The following is a 20,538-nucleotide window of genomic DNA, read 5'->3' on the forward strand; positions in this document are numbered from 1 at the left end:
ATAGGGACAGTCCTGTGGTTGGATATACGTCAGTCTAATTCTAGATGCTTTCATATTTGATTTTTAAAGACCTTGTGTTCAAGCTCAGTTGAGCATGACTACAACCTCATTCAATTAAGGAGAAGTTATAATTTTTTGCTTGACAATCAATCAAATCAAAAAGTAAGGTAATTAACAGCGACAGGAAGACAAACCCAAAGAAATAGCAAACCAGGAAAATCCTCTTTAGATTGTTTGCAAAACAGCTCTAAAGTGCAATAAAATTAGATTTAATGCAATGATGACAAAGATATTAAATTCAGTCAACACATACAGAAAAACACTCAAATAGAGATGTGACGTCAGGATGAGCTAAAAGTGACACAATGACCATCAATTACCTGGTCAAAGGTTCACATTAGAGGCTGAATTACAGGATTCAATTTCCAGAAACTACGCAGGGATTAAATTTTGCTAAATTTAAATTAAAAATAAATTTTTCCTGTTCCAACAGGTTTCTGCTAAGTTCTTTCCTGGTCTCCTTTAATTTATGTAACAGTAGACATGATGAGGAGGCGGTTAAAAAAAGGGCTCATACGCTCCATTTGGCTCTCCATGTTTCATTCATTTGGACAAAGCGGATCAAACTGTAAGGACCACCTGCAGACAATACACTGTAAAACAGACTCTGAGTCCCAAAACCAACACAAAGTGAGTTTCTGTGTGAGAGGGCGAAGCAGCCAGTCTTGATTTCACCGAAACTCAAATGTTTTATGCTGTATTTTGGATGTTTAATACTGAATCTCACCTGTTTATTGTTAAGCCAGTATCAGTCAACCAAATTACTCTGTTCTGCTTAGAATTAGGGTTGAAACGATTAATCGGATTAATCATTATGAACCAATTAATCCGATTAATTGTTCATAATGATTAATTAAATAATTATCAACTAATTTAGAAAACGAATAATCGTTAACTGGAATATAGACTCATAAAAATGAGATTTTGCTAAAAGAACAAGATATTCAGAGAAGTAATTAAGCCAAAACAGTGAAAATATATAAACCTTTTACATTTAAGATAAAAAACTTTGTAAAAATGTTCAACCCAGAACTCCTCATGCGGCAATCCAATTATTGAATGGTTAACCCATAATATGATCAACTGATCAGCCGGTATTGATGGTACATCGAGCGGAAAGGTCTGAGATTTTCACATGTTGATGTTGGAAGTATTTTTTGCTGCAGATTCGTCCTTTGCTACAAATGATCAAGTGTACGATGAAAGAATGCTGTTATTGGACTTTAGACAAACGAATGTTTATTTTTCAGTAATTTTGTGTAAAAAAGAAATTGAATTATTTGTCTATTAGCATTTTTGTGTATTTCTAATATTTTATATAAAAAGTTTAAGTGGTTAAATGGAAACTATGCAGAATGTGCTGATTAGTTGATTAATCGTCAAAATAATCTATCAGTAAAATAATAATTAGTTGCGCAGCCACTTGGAATATGAAATTTGACAGATTTTTATTAATTTTCTTATTAAATAACTTTTTGATATTCAATTACAGGATTGTTTTACACGAATGGCACAGTTACCGGCTTTTACTAACTTTTTAAAAATAAAATTAAATAAAACTAAAACTACATAATATACTTATAAGTGCATAAAGTCTGCAACCCTTTGTCAATAATGAAATAAAAGAATAGAAAAAAGTACATAATTACATAAATAATAATGACGCTTTATTTGTGTGGCAACAGTAAATGAATAAAAACCTCTAAAAAGAAAAATCTTTTCTGTTATTCTTGCGAAAATAAGTGAGTAGGATGTATTTAGCATCCTTTTTTATTGACTAAACCGAACTTTATACTTTAATATTAATGATTATACAAAAATTTCTTCAACGTAGGTCATAAACTTTGATTTATTTAAAGAAGATCGCATCAGATTGATGCTGTTTGAACGGGTGAAGACCAGCCTGATATTTGCCCGGCTGTCACAACTTTCAGTGGATGACCTACATTTGAGTGACGAAACGTGAAAAGTGCTGATTCCCTCTTATTTGGGTTTTTATGTCATGACCTGCTGATGACCTGCTCCTCTCTCATCCTGCCCATGTTAGATAGCCAGAGCTGTAAGCATGACGGCGTCACTCAGGCGTTAACGTAAAGTCCCCAAACGTCAAAGTATTCCTCTGACGAGTGTTTGTTCAGTGACAGAACGAACTCTGCTCTTCTTCATGGGTTTGTGTAACAGTCTCCCAGTTTGTTCTGGAGGTCCGCTGGGTTTGATGCCAGGTCTCCATGGTTACGCAATTCAGAGGTGAAACTTCAACATTAATTTGTGCATTTTATTCTGCTGTTAGTCTCTAAAAGTAAAACAAAATTTAAAAAAGATTTTTAAAAAATCCTACAATAAAAATGAAAAGGTTTTAAATGAAAAGCCTCAAATGTTAAATTTTTTAATGTCTGTTTTCTTTTAAACGCCATGAGATTTTCCAAATTTCAGCACCGCGAAGATTGAGAAGTGAACGTATTGCGCCCTCTACTGGTGACTCTAAAATAATATTTCACTATTTGCTCAGAATAAATGAAACAAACTAAACCTTTAATATGAAGTTATTGAGCCAAAAACAAAATAAAATATTCTAAGTACCAGCAGACATATTTATTTATGTAAGCAAACATTTAAAGGTTAAAAATGCTTTTTAATAAAATAACTAACATTAAAATAACTTCATATTAACTGGTTGGTTTGGCATAAATGGCTAACTTAGTGATATTTATTCATCCTGGTTAGTATATAATGTTTTAAAAAATTAATAATAAAGAATCTACAGAATGTGACTGAATAGATCTTTATTGTCGTGTATTTTTATTTTACCATTGTCAGTTTTGAGATATTTGTGAACAATAAGAAATTACTATTAAGTGATATTTTTGATTGAGTTTTAATCAGGTTTTCAATTTGTTTACATAATCAGCTGGTGTTGATTATTCTAAACAAATTAAAGCTCAGTTGTTGTTAATGTATGAAAAAAGAAATGCTCGTAATCTGCTGGGTTTCCTTTTACCAATCAGCATAATTAATTAACTGAGTTCATCTGCTCTGTATTAAATTATAGATCAAATTCAAGGATGCTGTAAGTTAATTAAATGTGTCCATTTGACTGGATAGAGTTGATTATATGTTTCCACATATATTTGCCTTAAGATGAGCTTGGCTGTGAATTGGCATTATGTAAATAAATTGAAGATGATATAATTGTATAGTATATATTTTGTATTTCTGGTATATTTGGAATATTTCTATACATTTACCATCTATTTAAGCTTTGTAGTATTGATAATAAATTTATCTGTTTAAAACAGATAAATAGTAGATGTTTATCTGTTTACAAACATCTAGAATATATTTTTAATGTATATCTTTACTTGTTGATGAATTTGATAATTCATTTGGAGTCTTTCTGAAGACCCCATGCTAAAGAAGGGTAAAAAATAGATAAATAAATTAAGTTTTTCTCCCTTTATCATAATATGACAATGAATAACTTTTCTATCTGTGTAAACTTCACTGGCTTACACAGATAGAAAAAGCCATAAGTGCTAACAAATGGCTTATATTCACCTTCACTGCATTCTGTGGTGGATTCAGGAAACTAAACAGTAACAGTTTCAAACATTCGATCATGGATGGAAAAGTTTTCTCAAGTGTCCATTTTCTTGCGACCATTTGCTGACTTATGAACAAACATCTGCCTGACCGATAAGACATAAACTATTGTCTTTCCCGTTTTGAATCAAAATGACAGCATCTTGTCACATTTATATCTCTGCACTATTGAATACAGTTGACTACTGATTAAAAGTTCACCAGCTCTGATGTTTTTTTTTATTATTCCATTTCGGGTCTCAACTGCTTCTAAAAGCAGCACTTAAAAAAACACCCAATAAGTTAAAGCTTTCTGGTGTCTGGAAAATGAGCCATTTCAAAAACTTCCCGATTGTTAAGTCACATTCTACAGTTACCTAGCAACCACAGCCAAGCCAAACCCCGTTACCTAGCAACCCAAATGGAGCTCCATCAAGGTTTGATTTTGCTGTTGTTTTACCATCCAGAAACCACTTGTTGCATTCTTGTTGGTTGTGAAGGAGGCTCTATTTCTGCTTTTCTAAGACATACAGTTGAACAACTGTGCATCTGTTTGCGGCCATTTTCAAGTGTGAGTGTAAACATTGAGTCGAAGGGTGTGGCCAGTAGCAGATTATTTGGATTTAAAGTGACAAATACACTCTAAAACAACTGAAAGGAGCTCAACTAGGCAGAGCTGACGAAACTAAAATCTAATTATCTAAGAATGATTTTGTGTAGAAATGTAATTAGCAAGATTTGTAGGGGCCATGGAACCTTTCCTAATCTGTTCAAGGAACCATAATTGGTCACCTTTAAAAAATTTTTTTTATGTACTCAAATTAAAGTTGATTTTTCAGTGTAGGATTATAGTTGTGCAATAAAACATACATTTATTTCAAAGCTATTTACAAAAATATGTACAAGAGTTGCCAGTAATGTGCACATTTTGCATCTTCTATTAGTTTAAAAAACGTGTTTTCTCTCTGTAGAAAATGCAAGAATCCACATCCTCGTTGTCTAACACTTATTTCTTTAATTACAGTGCAGTTGTCACATTATTCCAGTTTTGTAGCTACTACAAAAATGTTTCCTGTGTTGTTTTTGTATCTCTTGAGATGAACCTTCACCGTCAAACACGGTGATCTCAGAGCTCCACCTAATCCTCCATGATCCCCGACGCAGCTGCCACTCTGCGCCATCCTGCGTCGCCGCGTGCGTCATCAAAGCAGCTTGTGTCGTGAGCGGCTGCACATCTGTTTTGAGTCTGCTGGGTCATACGTTGGGGTCGGCCTCCAGCTTGGAGAGGTCGGACGTCGTGGCCATGAACATGCTGCGTCCACGCTCCAGGCGGCTCTTCTTGTCCGTGAGCCGGAAAGCCTCCATGAACTCGTCGATGTCGATGCTGCCGTCGTGGTTGCTGTCGATGGTCTCGGCCAGGTTGCAGATGTCTTCGTCCGTGATCTCCATCTTCAGGTAGACGCTGAGCAGCTTCCACGTCTGCCGGAAGTCCTCCATGCTGATGAAGCCTGAGGAAGAGAAAGACCTGATGTCAAATTACACTCATCACAGATGGAAAAACAAAAGAAAAAAACCCAATAAATTTCCACCAAAAAAGACAGAAATGCTCAGAATAATCTCAAAAATTTACTTGGAAAATAACAAGGAAATTTCTGAACTTCAAAAGCCAAAAATCTGCAAGAAAAACATCAGAATTTTTTGAACTTACAACTTTTGGAGCTCAGATATTTCTTTGTTTTAATCACAGAAATATTTAGATTGATCTCTGAAATTTTCTAGAGAAAAACCTTGTAAGTTTAAAAAGTCAAAATGTTTTTTCTAGAAGATTTCTTAGGTGAAATTTTTTTTGTGTAAATGTTCAACTTTTGGAACTTTTGGAGCTCAGAAATTTATTTAAGTTTTTTCAAAAAATTTGCATTAAACAAAGACATTTTTAGATTAACCTCAGAAAAAACAAAGAAATTTCTGAACTCTAAAAGTAAAAAAAAAATTGATAGAAGAAAATCTCAAAAAGTTTAAGATTTACTTCAGAAATATTCTAGAAAAAAATTTGGAAGATTGAAAAGTCAAAAAGTCCCAAAATTGCTGATTTTTTTCTCACAAATTTTTGACTTTTGGAAAATTGTTATTTTTAATTTTCAATTTTCAAGAAAAAAAAATTAATCTTTTTGATTAATCTCAGAAATTAGAAAATTAAAATTTATGAGTATGAAAAGTAAAAAAAAAAAGGACAGTGTGGATGATTTTTGGCAGAAATGTATTTATATTTATATCTACAGTAGCCCTAATCTGAAGAGGATGCTGGAGCGGCGGTGTGAAACTCTTTAAAACTTCTGTGACGATTCAGAAGTGGGAAAGGGAGCAGTAGGTCAGTGGGTTAATCCCTATCAGGACTCAGGAAGCCGTGACCTCTTTGACACGCTCCTTGTGGATTAACAGAAGCTCAGGAGACTCTATTCAAACCAGAAACATTCTACACCAAATTCCCAAGTTTAAAGTCCCCAACTTTGCTTTTTCTCCCCAATTAAACAAGCAACAATTACCTGCACAACAGCAAATTTAGCAGGTAATATTTTAATTAAATGAACATTATTATGGCAGTTCTGCGACTGTGAATTAGGGTCGTTGTAGTTAGAAAAATACTTGGAAATGTCAGAGTTTGAAAAGTCGTAAAAGTTTTATTTTTTTTGACTGTGAGCGGAAGACCAGTAATCTCAAAATTTCAGTTTTTCTCACAAAATTCAGTTTTTTCTGGAAAATTTCTGAGACTAATCTTTGCTTCTTGGTGGAAATTGACTAATTTTTTCTTTTTTTATCTACAATGGCCCTAACATGCTGTTGTACATTTAGACGGAGGAGAATTAGGGAGGCTAAAAGAAAGATAAAACAGAATTCTGAATTTAATCTCAGAATCAAAATTGTTCAAGTTGTTTATGTAAATCTAGTCTTAAAACTCAAATCTACCAAATAAATGTAAATTAAATTATGTGTCCACATTTCTACCATTCTGTTACCGCCTGGTTTAAACACACAGAGAGTCCTGACACTAACCATCCAATAAACCAAAAGTGCATTAAGACACCGCGTTAATTTGTCTCGATATGCTGAATATATAATTAAACTGTGCAGTTCTTCTACCTGAGTTGTCTGTGTCTACGATCCTGAAGATGGTCTCCAAAGTGGAGCGATGGCGGTACAAAGTTTCCAGCAGGCTCTGGTCGATGTGCTGGTAGAGAAAAACAGAAAACAGAAACATTTCTGGTCCCTTATCCTTACACAAAAACATGCAAATCCACTGTTTATTAAATCTGCTATCATCGAATATTATGATCTGGTTTGTTACAAAATAATGCAAATAATGTTTAGAGTAAAATTAAGTTAAGGTGCAAAGATTTTTCACATTAAATTAATCCAAACATGGTTTGTTGGTTTGTGACGTGTTTTACAAAATATCAAGCTAAAACAAAGAGATAAAAATTGTGGGATAATAATTCACTTTTTATAATGTTTCAGGCGCTTAACACCACAGATATAAAAACTTGTTAACATGTAAGGTGTCTTGAGTCTTTTTCCGTTTATTTTCCTTCATAGACAATCTGAAACATTTCATGCATTTGACAAAAACAATTGACCTGCTTAGCAAAACATGTGGAGAGTTTTTAGAGATATTGGATGATTTTTCTAATTCCTGACAGTATTAATCATATTTATAAACACATCAATTTCAGCTATTGGGGCGTTTTTAAGTTTCCTCATAATGCTGATAAAGAAAACTTATCCATACTTTTATAAAATATAGGTTAAAAATCTTTGTTGATCTGTGACTGACTGGCCCCAGTTGCCTTTCTGCATCCTTACGTCTGTGTTGGGCCCTGTGATGGCGAGTTCGTTGAACCAGTCGTAGTAGTTGATCATGCCGTCGCTCGTCTTGCAGGTGACCAGCTGGCTGCGCAGCATCCGCCACGGCAGATTCAGGTGCATAACGCTCTCCACCGCTGAGGCCCAGTCAACCAGGGACACCAAACCTGGTGGAGGTCAAAGTTCACATCAAAGGAATACTTCAGCTCCTCACTAAAGCAGCGCTGCAGCATCTGCGTCTTGTTGTTCAATGCTTCTGCGTGTATGGGGATGAAGGTTGAAGGAGTCTGAGAAAAGGGACTGAAATAAAGTGAAGTAACTATCCAGGATCAAATGTGCTGCAAAAACACAAAACCAAGTATACCAAGTATTTTGGTCTAGTTTATAGTGCAAATACCTTAGAACAATTGAAATAGGATGCAGCTAACTCTAAGATAACTTGATGAAAAAGTTCTACTTCCACTGGCAGATTATTTCATTTATAACAAGATGTCTTTCACATGAGTAAAATAACCTGCCAAAGGAACTAGTACTTTTTTTTCCCCCAATATTAAAGGGGACCTATTATCTAAAATTCACATTTTGCATGTTTTGTATTTCTGATTGGGTCTCAAAAAACAACACAACAGCTTTTTTTTTTTTTTTAGCAATAAGTTAATATTTCTTGGTGTCTGGAGAATCTGGAGAGGTTCCAAAAACCTTCCAAATGTAATGTAACCAATGAGCAGGCAATGGCTGTTACCTAGCAACCCAAACTGAGCTCCAGTTTGTTTCGTCATCTGGTTTTACTGCTGTTCAATGGCTGCTGGAAAAGACAAGTATTCTGTTGTGGACTTACTATGCAGAAACCACTTACTGCATTCTTGTTGATTGTGCAGAAGGCTCTACTAATGCTTTTCAAAGATGTATGGTTGTATAATTGCATCTGTTTGCAGCCATTTTCACGTGAGTGTAAACTTTGAGTTGGGGGGCGAGGCCAGCAGTAGATTATTTGGATTTTAATCACCTTATTCTGGAAGGAGCTCAAAATACAACATAAACTATGTAGACTAATAAACTTGCTAGACTAAAATCTCATTACCTACGAATGACTTTGTTCAAAAAATTTAGTGAACATATTGTTTGTATCCCATAGACTGATCCTAACCTGTTCAAGGAAGCATAATAGGTAAACTTTAAGAAATTTTTGACTTAATAAAGCTCCTATATCTTGCAAAAAAGTTACTGTTTTTGTCTCATTTCAAATGTAATAAGATATTTGCACTAGAAACTTGGTAAGACTTTGTGTTTTTGCAGTGCATTATATTTACTCCTCTACATTTTCAGGACTATTCCTTCGGCAGAAAGGAATCTCTTATCTTCCGTCTGAAGTTTCTATGAAACTGATGGAAGAGATTAAAAACAGGCGTTGTTTATCCTGAATGGCTATTGTAGTGCTAGACAATGGGTACAAAATATTTGAGCTCAAATTTTCCTCAAACAAAGCTCTGAACTTTGAGATTATCACCAGATCCGATGGAGGCTGACTGTGAGAAAACCAACACCACACACCTGCGTTCTTTGTGTCAAACTTTTTGAAGGCACAGAGGAGGTCTGACTTGTGCGCAAACAGCTGCTCCCGCAGGACTTTCAGGGCTGAGCGCTCGGTTCGCCCGACGCTGCAAACGACACGGAAGGAAACAGATTAAATCAGATTAAAACTATTTCAGATGCTTTACGATGTTTTTCTCAGCCACCAGTTCACCCCACCTGTTTTGTTTCATTTCAAACATTTAAAGCAAAAAACGACATCAACTGATATGAAACATTTATGTTTTTCATTTTTATCGACTTTGTGTCTACCTGCCTATTTCTTCAGTGCAAAAACATGAAATCTTTTTGTCTAGTTTCTAGTATAAAATATCTTAGTACACATGAAATAAGACATCTTAACTTATAACTTTTTAGCAAGATATAGAAGCTTTTTTAGAGTCAATAATATTGCTTAATATTGATGAAAAAGTTATTTTCAGATTATTTCAGTTATAATGTTTCTGCCATAAGTGAAATAATCTGGCAAAAGAATCAGAAATTTTTCGTCAATATTAAGGAATATTATTGACTCTAAATCTTCTATATTTTGCTAAGAAGTTACTTATAAGTCAGTTGTGTCTTATTTCCAATGCACTCGAATCAGGATAAAAATGATGTTTTAAGACTTTGTGTTTTTGCAGCGTTTGGATGTGGAAGAGCATGTTGGTTTTTTTCTGAAATTAGGAAAATCAAATCTCTACATTTTGTCCTCCACATGTAATTTGTTCTGCACATGTTTGACTCCAGGTATTTTTCCCACCTCTGCCTGGCGGTGAGTTCTCTGGTCATGCTACTGGCCTGGTACTGAATCACATAAGGCACGAGGTCTGGACCCAACTTCACGTAGGCCCCCCGGTTGCTTCCCACGTCGTAATAATTTGAGGCAGAGAACAGAGTGAGGACCTGGGTGAAGACGGTAACAGAAGGCGCTCATTAGGCGACACTGCCGGTGTTTAAAGGAAGGATTCGTGGAGTGCTGATGGACTAACTGTCGACCCGATCTCACCTTCCGGTTGTGGCAGAACTCGTAGCCCTCCTGCTTACACTCGTGTGAGCGGATGATGAGCTGCATGTTGTGTCTGTTCAGGAAGTCCTCAGTGACGTCCGGACCCCAGTAGCAGCCTCCGCCCCTCACCTCGTTGGGTATGCAGCCGTCCTGGTTCATCGGGTCGCTCCACAGCAGGTCCAGAATCTGCAGACACACAAAAAGAGATTTTATAACTAAAAATAAACTTTCACAATAGGTGAGTTACTCAGTTATTCAACATTTAGCGGTTTTTAGTTCCAAAATACTAATTTCTAGTTGCTATGGTTTACACCACAGGTGACCAAACATTTTGCTCTGGGGGCCAAAATGGGCAAATATCATCAAATTAAAAATGGAGTTATAGTAGGAAAACATTCATTTCCATTTTTTTGGGGTCATCAATTGTTTTCTGTTTTGTTGGCCAAATGTTTTACCGCTCTTGGCTTGTGGTCAGGAACCGAACAATATCCTTTCAAGTGCCACAAATGGCCCCCAAGCCACACTTTGGACAACACTGCAAAAGCTTTAAAAAAAAAAAACCTGCCCACTATTTAATTGCTAATTATGTCATATACTGTTAAATATAATGAGAAATGAAATTAATAAAATAATTACTGGATGTATTTTCAAGCTTATAAAGCTAAAATTTATTAGAAGAAATTGAGAAATTATTTGTGCAGGACTGAGTATTTATAGTATTTATAATCCAAAAGATTTCCTGATTTGTTCTTTTACACGTCCCATCAAGTACCAGTTATCTACCACTGGTACCACTGTGTGTGACATTGTGGCCACTAGTGTAACCCAGAAGGGACAAACCTTGCAGGTTGGGTTTTTCCTTTTCTTATAATAAAAAATTACATTTCATCCTTAAAATTCACAATATTTTGAACTTGTGACCGACAAATTAAAAGCAAAAGAGACATTTGTCTCTATGTATTGCTGACATTAAGTTAATTTAAACAAAGATCTAAGGAAATCAAAAAATGTCTCATATTTTAAGTCTCTGGTTGCTGTTTTTATCTGTTGAACAAATGCTGGAAATAATTTTGTGATATAATTTGATTATATTAGTGTCTTGCGGCCCACAGTGTCGGTCCAAAAACTGTTGAGTCACAATCGAAGAGTCTGAGCAGCTACCTAGCAACCCAAGCATAACCCGTAACCTAGCAACCCAAGCAGACCTGCAATACCTTTGATCAGCTGGTTTTATAGCTGTATGTACAATGGCTGCTGGAAAAGACAAGTGTTTTGTTGTTGACTTACCATTCAGAAACCACTGCTGCATTCTTATTGGTTGTGCAGGAGGCTCTACTAATGCTTTTCAAAGACGTATCATTGTATAACTGCGCATCAGTATGCAGCAATTTTTATGTGTGAGTATAAATGTTGAGTTGGGGGCGTGACCAGCAGCAGCTTATTTGAATTTAAAGTGACAAGAGACTCTAAATCAGTTCATTATAAAAGGAGCTAAAAATAAGCAGAACTCACTAAAACTCATTATATAAAAATGATTTTGTCCAAAAAATGTTTTGTATTCCCCATAAACCTATTCTAACCTGTTCAAGGAAGCATAATAGGCCCCATTTAATTCCCAGACACATTCTAGGTGCAGAAACTCTACATGGTGGACCTACATTTTACTGCATTATTCATTCACAAGTATTGTAAGAATAAAAGGAGACAGTATTAACTAAACCAAATATAAATGTAGAAGTTTCTCTCCGTATTTTTACAGTCTATTGTTTACGTTACAGTGCAGCAGCTGCTCATAGAGCCGAGCTGCTCTGAAGCCGCTGTGACAGTCAGCCTGAAAAGCAGATTGAAGTCACGGCAGGGCGATTATCGAGGATTACAGCAGCCGAAGCCTCGGCTTGTCTGGCTGTGATTGGAAGAAGGCTGGAGCACAAAGGTCATGACCCCTGACCACCATGTCTTTGTACGCTTGACACAGTGACGATGTAAACATCTCAGGTGGAGATGTGACCGATAAACAAATCTGCGTCTGGAAAATGACCAACTCCATTCTTTCACTTTTGTGTCTGCGAATCTCCAGAGATTTTAAAAATTTAGATGCAAGTGCAGCATTTTGGAGACTGATGCGTTGTGATGCATAAACATCAACCTAAAGACACACTCCTTGTGGTTGTTTATGGTTGAAAGGTGAACAGTTCCCTCTTGGTTGGGGGTCAAACTTTGCCTTCCATGGAGCATTCTGTAGTTTGTAAGCAATAATAGAACAGACTACAGTTGCAAATAACGATGATATAAGTTATCACTTAATCTATCAATTATTCAGATGATTAATCAATTAACCAAATAACAAAAATGGAACATTCTGCCAATTGGAAATGCATTAAAATACAAAAATAAATAATTCAGTTTCTTTTTTAAGTAAGAAAAGAAACATTTTCTAAATGCAACATCATACCCTGATCATTTGTAGCAAAGGATGCATTTGCTGCTAAAAACAATTAACTAACATCAACATGTGAAAAGCTCAACCCTTTCTGCTCTGCTCAGCATCAATACAGTCGGGCTGATCTGATGATTAGGTTTTAGATTCACTGATTCTAAAAATAAGAATTGTTTTTTTTATTTAATTTTTTTACCTAATTTGAACCAGGTGAAGGTAAGATATAGAAAAATAAGTTTTTTTTTATTATCTTACTTGCAGAGTGAATATATTTTTTGCATAGTTTTGGAATAATTACTGCTCTAAGTAATTAGGCCAAAACTGTTCTGCTATCCTTTCAGAAATTGGTCTTTTTTGAGTCTGTATTTTCCAGTTAACGATTAACTGATTAATAAATTAGTTGACGATTATTTCAAAATCGATTAATCACAATTAATCCAATTAATCGTTTCAGCCTGGGTAAAATGATTAATTGGTGCGGTTTAGTTTGACGTACATTTATGGGTCAGAGTCAAAGAGTCAGTAAAACACACTGAAGTTGTAAAGTGACAAAATGGGGAGAAATTTATGAATTTGCTGTAAGGGCGATGTAAATATAATCCTAACATTCCTTCAGTTGTCCTCCACGCTTCATGTGACCTCCATGTCATTTGCTTATGCAGAGTGAAGAAGCATCACTACTAATCACAATTATTTCAATTAATTGATTACTGGTTATTTCAATAATCAGTTAACAATTAATCATGATTAATTGTTTCAGCCCTGCAGTCTGTATCTGTGTTTATGTATTTAGAAGTCTCTGGTCAACTTATCTATTTATCCTGCCAGAACTTTTGAGAAAACATGAGGATAGTAAGAAATCATGGGGTTGGCATTTTGGAGGTATTGATGAGCTTAAACCAAATAAATTATTAATATTATTCTTGGATGTTTTTAGTTTCTGAGAAGATTCTCAGCTCTCTTACCTGCCTCCACTCGTCCTTGGCGTTGTCGCTACTCACAGAGTCGGTGGACACAGACAGAGTGTCCTGCTGTGACGTGTGGAGCACCGCTGCCAGGATGACCTCACTCTTCTTGCTGTTCTCCAGCTCGTTCTCCATGTTGGCCTTGATCCGGGTCGAGAAGTCCTGCAGCGAGCGGTTGTGGAAGCACTCCCGCGGTCCGAGCGGCTTGGGATACGTGAGGGACGGCCGGCGCTGGTAGATCTTACTGGTGCTCCAGAGGTCGTCGTCCATGTCGATGTCGATGGACATGCCCGCCGAGCTGTGGTTCCTCCTCTTTGGAGGCCGCAGCGCTGAAACATACTGGGTCAGCAACAGAGCAGGGAGTGAATGTAAAGGCTGTGGATAAATCTCAGTTGAGCGAAACGTGGATGTTTCTCACATTGTGTCGGTTCACTTTGGTCAGAACGCTGAGATCCATAGAGTCGGAGATACCGCCGTGGAGGACTAGCACCTTCTGATCGATGATGGTTGCTAGTGGCAACCAGCTGAAAATCTTCTTGAGCAGCTTCAAGATCCGCTTTCCGTGAATCTGAGGTGAAACATGAACAGAATGTAATGCAGTTTGGTTCAGATAAAATTTAGATCAGGGCTGAAACAATTAATTGGTCTAATTGTGATTAATGGCGATTAATTACTGAAATAATTGTCAACTAATTTAGTAACTGATTAATCGTTCACTCCAGTAGTCAGACTAAAGAAATAAGACATTTACTGAAAAATCCCTCAGAGTATTAATTATGTCAAAATGGTACAAAAAATAGCAACATTTTGTATTTAAGATCAAAATACATTTGTAAACATGTTCTAGCCAAAAATCCTCAAGTGGCTGATTTAGCTTCGCCTGGTTCAGCTCTACGAAATGAAAACTGTGGCAATATATATTTAGGCAATAAAATGCTTAGTTTCTTAATTAAAATAGCAACTGAATTATTTTGTTTATGTGCATTTTTTTTTATGTATTTATAATATTGCATAAAAAGGTTCAAGTGGTTGAATGAAAAGTCTGTGAAATGTACCTTGTATTTAGTCAGGACCTCCTTGGTGAATCCATACCTGGAAACACAACAAAGGAAGTCAGAGAGACAAACAGGAGGCTTCGTTCACTCAGATTTATTCCATTAATCCCCAACATTTGCATGCATATTTTTCCACCTGAGGTTGATGATGTGGTCCTCATGGTTGCCTCTGTTTAAGTAGACGTCACGCGGATAAACAAGCATGAACGAAAACAGGATGAGGAGAATCTCAATGGAGTCTTTTCCTCGGTCGACGAAGTCTCCATTAAACACGTAGGGCTTCTCTAAGGACGGCGTGCCATTCTGGGATGTAAACAGGCAAATAAAGTAAGATTACACGGATAATCTGCAGCATGCAGGCAAACAATGAAAATGGCAACAGTACAGAGAGAAGAACATGGGATTTAAAAAAATAAAGTCTAATAATTTGTCTCGTGTTGTCAGGATACAAATTATTCAAGAGAGGCTGCAAGTAGCAACAGGTGGTTTGTTTCTTGAACGCACTTTTCACTTGATTGTTTGAAAAATATCTGTTGTTTTTCTAGCAAAAACATAGACAATGCAATAGCTAAATATATTTTACAACTTAGATGCAAGCAATAGTTAACTTAATCTGATCTTGTGCTATTTCACAAACAGAAATCTGCAAATATTTCATTGCTATGTATGATATTTTCTCCAGATACGCAAAGCTAGATATTGTTATTTATAAAATATTTTAAAAACAAGGTTTTATTTTCTTTCCTTTTCATATCTATGAGCTGCAATCGGCTGACCTGCTCAGCTAAAACCCAGTTAAACATAAAGATGTCTCAGTTGTATCGAGGAAAAATTTGTGAAAAGGTACAAAAGATCGTTTGAGCACACTTGAAATAAGACAAAACTAACTTTTCAGCAAAATATAGAGGCTGTTTTAAGTCAATAATTCCTTGATATTGATTGAAAATACTAGTTCCTCTGGCAAACTGGTTCACTTTTAATATGGGAAAAATGTCTTGTTATATGTCAAACAATCTGCCAGGGGAACTAGAACTTTTTAATCAATATCAAATAATTATTTACTTTAAATAAAGCTTCTATATTTGGCTGGAATCTGCTTTGTCTTACTTACAGTGTACTAAGATATTTGCACAAGAAACTAAACCAAAAATTTGTATTAGTTTGTAAAAAGATCAAAGTGTACCAATTTAAATATAAATGTATTAATTATCAGCAGAAAAAGCAACATTTACAATATCTCACCTTGTAAAAGATCAGCAGCAGATCCTCCAGCTGTCCATGCAAATCACCTGCATGGACAAAAATGAATCAGTTCATACAAAAAGGAACTATTATTATGTTCATTTATTGAACTGAAAGGATCAAAACATGAGTCTAATTTACCAAACGTCAGAGATTTGTTAAGTCTTACCGCAGATAGTGACTTCTTTGCTGTGGCAGGTGGAGATGCGGTTGATGTTTGGCAGCATGCGGAGCAGCTTCCACGTCTCCAGCAGCAGCTCCAGCACGTAGCGCGAGTGCAGCTGCTGCTGGGAGAGAGAGGAGTGAGAAAAGATGGCCGCAGACACAGATGCATCAACACACAGCAAAACTGGCAACAAACATGTGACAATGTGTAGTGTGAATAATTAATAGCGTATGTGTTCAAACTGAAGGCCCAGAGGCCAGATCCGGCCTGACACAGCTGTGAAACTTTAAGTTGTTTTTAGTTTTATACAGCCAGATTATACAAATCAGTCCCTCAAATTTTTTTTGTGGAAATTCACTCTAAATTGACAGATTCCTGCACTTTTTCATACTAATGCATGAGTTTATTGCAAATGTTCCTCCCACTTGCAGGGGGGGCAGTATTTCTTACTCTACTGCTGCCTCGACTTTACTTGAAGTCAGCGATCAATGTGGCAAGTCATAAAAAGTCATTTAACGTCACAAATAAGTGGGAATGTTGAAAATTTTCTTTCAAATATTTCTAAGTTAGCAGCACAAAATTAGTCATTTTGACTGCAAGCAAAACAACTATCAAGAAATCTTGTGAGAAGATGTTAAATGTCATTTAATTGTACAAATAACTTATTAAATCAAGACACTGGATTAAATATTTTAACAGTTTGTTGATGGCTTTTATCAAAACATTCTGGCACAATCAGCCCTTTTAGGACGTTTACAATCTTGATGTTGCCCAAAATAGGCCTGGACTATATGGCTGAAAAACGTATCAAAATATTTCAAATCGGTCAATACTGATAATTATTGATTAAGGTTTTTGTCATGTTTCCAAACTGCTGGCATGACCGTTCCAGTTTTATTCGTAGTTTTCACTCCAAATTGTTTTTTTATTTTTAAGCAGTTACTAGGCTCTGTGGTTGAACCATAAACTGCTTCTGTGGCAGTTACTCAACAGGGTGTTGCTAGGTAACAACAAGTGACTCAGCAAGTTGTTGCTAGGTAACCAAGAGTGAGCAAGTGAGATGATTCCACTTACTTTGCAAAGCTAGCTGTGAGAGGTTGAGTGGCGAAAGCCTTTCGTACATCGCCCAGAATATTTTATCAGATATTTTGAGATATATACGTAGTAATAGATTAAAACGTTAGAAAAAGAACATAAACGTGTTCCCCATAATTTATTTTTTGCAGATAAAAACATGTGAGGTGTTTGTTTTCCTACTTTCTTGTTCCTGAAGGCCTCCAGCAGGCCGACTGCCTGCTCCACCGTCAGCGGGAAGGTGAGGTGCGGCCCGGAGTAAACCTCCGGCACGTCGATGTTCTTGTAGCAGAAGTACCGCTCCCACTCTGAGTCCCAACAGACATCATTCTCTCTGAAGATGTGCGAGATCAAATTTCCTGGAAGGATGACAAAGTTCAAGCTCAGTTTGATTGAAGAAACGAGAAATAAAAAATTATTTTGATTTACACAAAGCTTACGTTCTGTGCTGGATGGTGTGAAATTGTCCATGAGGTAGCCGAGGAAGTTATAAAGCTGTGAAATGAAGGAGAAAGTAAAATGAAGAATGAGGTGTTGCTTCTTTTTCTTTGTTTTTCAGTAATTTGAACATTTCCGGTGGTTTTCACCTTGATCTGGGCTTGTTCTCCGGAGTATTCGATGGACTGGAAGATGTGCCAGGTGTATCTCCGTCTCATCTCTGTGCGAGCAACATATTGCCGGTACCATCGCTGAATCAGGACAGCAGCTCTTATAGCTGAAATATAGGGAGCAGCTGATCAACTATGAGATATATTTATTAAAACAACTTAATTAGAGCAGAAAATCTTTATTTATTCATACTAAAAATCTGCAGATTGTGTGCGTCTGCTGAGCTTATCGTACAAATTACTTCTCAGTCCAACACTCCTAAGAACGGTTATAAAGGGCATAATGAAGAAGCATTGTTGTGATGATGTTATGAAGGCAGAGTGTTAGAAAGAGCAGGAGCTTCTTAAAGAGACAGAGGCCCAATTTCAAGCTGTCAAATTGCAAAGTCAAAAGATTTTTAACAAACTATTAGGGCCATGCTAAGAAAAAAAAAATTTTATTATGAGAATAAAATTACAATTATAAAGTCACAATATTACAATAATAAAGACATATGAGACGAAAGTCGAAATAATACAAGAATCCAGTCAAACTATTACAACATCATTCTCATAATATTTTGACTTTATTCTCATAATTTTATTTTTCTCTTAGTATGACTCTAATACTCCATCGTATTTTTAGAACTGAGGATAACATAGTTACTTGATTGTTCAACAAAATTCTAACCCATTTAGGGTGGCTACACCTCCCCATTTAATGTAAAGGGGAGTGGCTGCACTGTTGGATAAAAACAATCACCATCATCTGGTTCTCAAACTTATTTATGGAGTTGGAGCCATGAACAGGTTTGCAGATGAGGATGAAGAGGGAACAAAAACAGGGGACTAAGCACACAGCCCTGAGGCATGCCATTGCTCTAGATGGTAGCTGAGCAGGTGGAGTTGCCTGTCGTCCCAAACTAACTAACAGTTAGTTTTTGTTAGTTTTCTACAAATATCTGGATGGAGTTTATCCCGAAAAGCAGAACGAGCTCAGAACAGAAGTGACTTACTGGTGACGGCTGAATGCAGCAGAGCAGAAACAGAGACACATAATTCATGGATACAAATAAAGTTTAGATATATGTAAGAAAACATGGATCTTCTTCTGTTAAATGAAATAACTGGGGACTGATGATGATGGTTGTACCTTTCCTGGAGTGTTTGTGGAACTGGTTGGACTTTGAGACGCCACATCCCATGACTGTTCCTGCTCAAACCCCAGAGAAACCATGATAGTTAGCAAAAAAGGCATCGCACATATCAATCTATAAGAAGACAAATTTTTAGCTTTTATTTATTTACTTATTTATTTCAAACACAATGTTAAAAACAAAGAAAACGGCAACCAGTAAGACAAGAGAAAACATGCGCGTACTTAACAGTAACAAAATAATTAGCTTACTACTTCTTTTCTGTTTGGAAGACGTTAATACTTATTTAATTCTTCTCAATCTAATGAAATGCATCACTTAGAGACTCAGTACTTGTCAGGAATTAAAAACATGTTGCTTGTTCACTGCACTAGAGAACCAACAAATAAGTTATATTGCATAAAAACATAATTATTACAAACTGACTCTCATAACAAAGACAAGAAAATGTACTGACCCATAATAACAATGACAACTGTAAATAACAAATGGACATACAGAATAATTACCAACTCCTTGCCAACACATTAATGTATAACTGCTGATTCATTTCAGGATAATTTACTAGAGATATTACAGTGTTTTTCTATCATTTTAAAGCATTTCTGCCTCTGTCCAAGTCTTAGATAATAGCTGAGTATTTCAGCAGCAGAGGAGCTAAATCTGGAGGCCATTCATGCTCTAATCCTGTTAACTGCTGGTTTACTCCTTCTCACTGTGATTGGCCTCAATCCCACCTCTCAGGTCTGTTTTTGTCTCAATTCTACAAAGCCTTACATAAAACAAACAAAAAAAAAACAAAAACAGGAAATCTCTGCCCAGATGGGTCATTTTAAAATGTCCGACTTTTATTGGAGTTTAATGAATGAAATAACATTAAATGATTTTTGACTAGCTAGGTAGCTAGGTATTTTATTGACCCACTTATTAAAAAGATAAATAAACAAATAAGACATCACTAAAAGGAGGGATAAGCAGCCAGCTTCCCTTCTTCCTGCGGGAGCCTGATGGCAACAAGCAGTGTTTTATGTTTTTAATGATTTGGTTAAATCTACTAAAATCAAAAGCTGAATTTTGAAAAAAATGTTTATCCTTTTTGAACATAACCAAAATAAATTTTAAACGGTATTGAAAACCTTAAATATGACACTAATATCAAAACGTAGAGTAAGACAGTCTTTTTTTCAAATCTGTCGATATTGATAATTATTAATTAATTTTTTGTTTTAAATATCTGAAATGTTTCCAAACTGGTGGTTTATATACAGCTTCCAATCCACTCTGTTTTAGGTTTTTAAGTGAAGTTTAAGTAAGTTATGAGGCACAGTAATGAAACTTTAAACTGTTGCTATGCCAGTTACTCAGCAGGTTGTTGCTAAGTAACCACAAGTTAATCAGAAAGGTGTTGCTAAGTAACCAAAGAGTGAGTGAGTAAGTTTATGTTTTGTCTTTTTGACCAACCAATTCGACTGATTAAAATCTGATTTTTACTTACGTGACAACCTTGCTTATCCGGTAGCAGCTGGCCTCGTTGTTTGGCTGTCTGCCTGCTGTTTCAGTGTGAATTTAAGCAGCCATTTGCTCAGTTGCATTCTCCACAGGTCCGCCCGGATCAGGTCAGTCACCGCTGTGAGCGAGTCCGATTAGAACATCAACACTGAGGCCCCATGAAAGATGCGACTCTGACTGGCCAGCTCTTCCTCTCTGCGGCTGACGCTTGTTTAGTCCTGACTCCCTGACCAAGATCTCATAATCAAAGCACCACGCCACAAGTGGATTA

General features: G+C 36.1%; 1 protein-coding gene across 3 annotated transcripts; it reads right to left on the reverse strand.

The window, feature by feature from the left end:
• Positions 1-4,616: 4,616 nt before the first annotated feature.
• On the reverse strand, positions 4,617-20,374 carry ppef2a (protein phosphatase with EF-hand domain 2a). Of its 3 annotated transcripts, none has more exons than XM_044112849.1 (18): positions 20,254-20,374; positions 18,755-18,814; positions 18,618-18,626; positions 17,602-17,729; positions 17,455-17,509; positions 17,198-17,373; positions 15,944-16,061; positions 15,775-15,821; positions 14,669-14,835; positions 14,533-14,569; positions 13,896-14,045; positions 13,478-13,816; positions 10,076-10,261; positions 9,830-9,972; positions 9,049-9,155; positions 7,498-7,664; positions 6,778-6,865; positions 4,617-5,147 (listed from the first exon to the last, which is right to left on the reverse strand). In XM_044112849.1, exons 2-18 carry the CDS (start codon positions 18,804-18,806, stop codon positions 4,894-4,896), a joined length of 2,223 nt encoding a protein of 740 aa, XP_043968784.1. In that variant the 5' UTR covers positions 18,807-18,814; positions 20,254-20,374; the 3' UTR covers positions 4,617-4,893. The 3 variants fall into 3 exon arrangements, with proteins under 3 accessions (XP_043968784.1, XP_043968785.1, XP_043968786.1); XM_044112850.1 differs by having other exon boundaries at positions 4,620-5,147; positions 15,944-16,058; XM_044112851.1 differs by lacking the exon at positions 18,618-18,626 and having other exon boundaries at positions 4,620-5,147.
• Between the last annotated feature and the right edge of the window lie 164 nt (positions 20,375-20,538).

This window comes from Gambusia affinis, linkage group LG03 (genome assembly GCF_019740435.1).
Source record: "Gambusia affinis linkage group LG03, SWU_Gaff_1.0, whole genome shotgun sequence".
Classification (NCBI taxonomy): Eukaryota; Metazoa; Chordata; class Actinopteri; order Cyprinodontiformes; family Poeciliidae; genus Gambusia; species Gambusia affinis.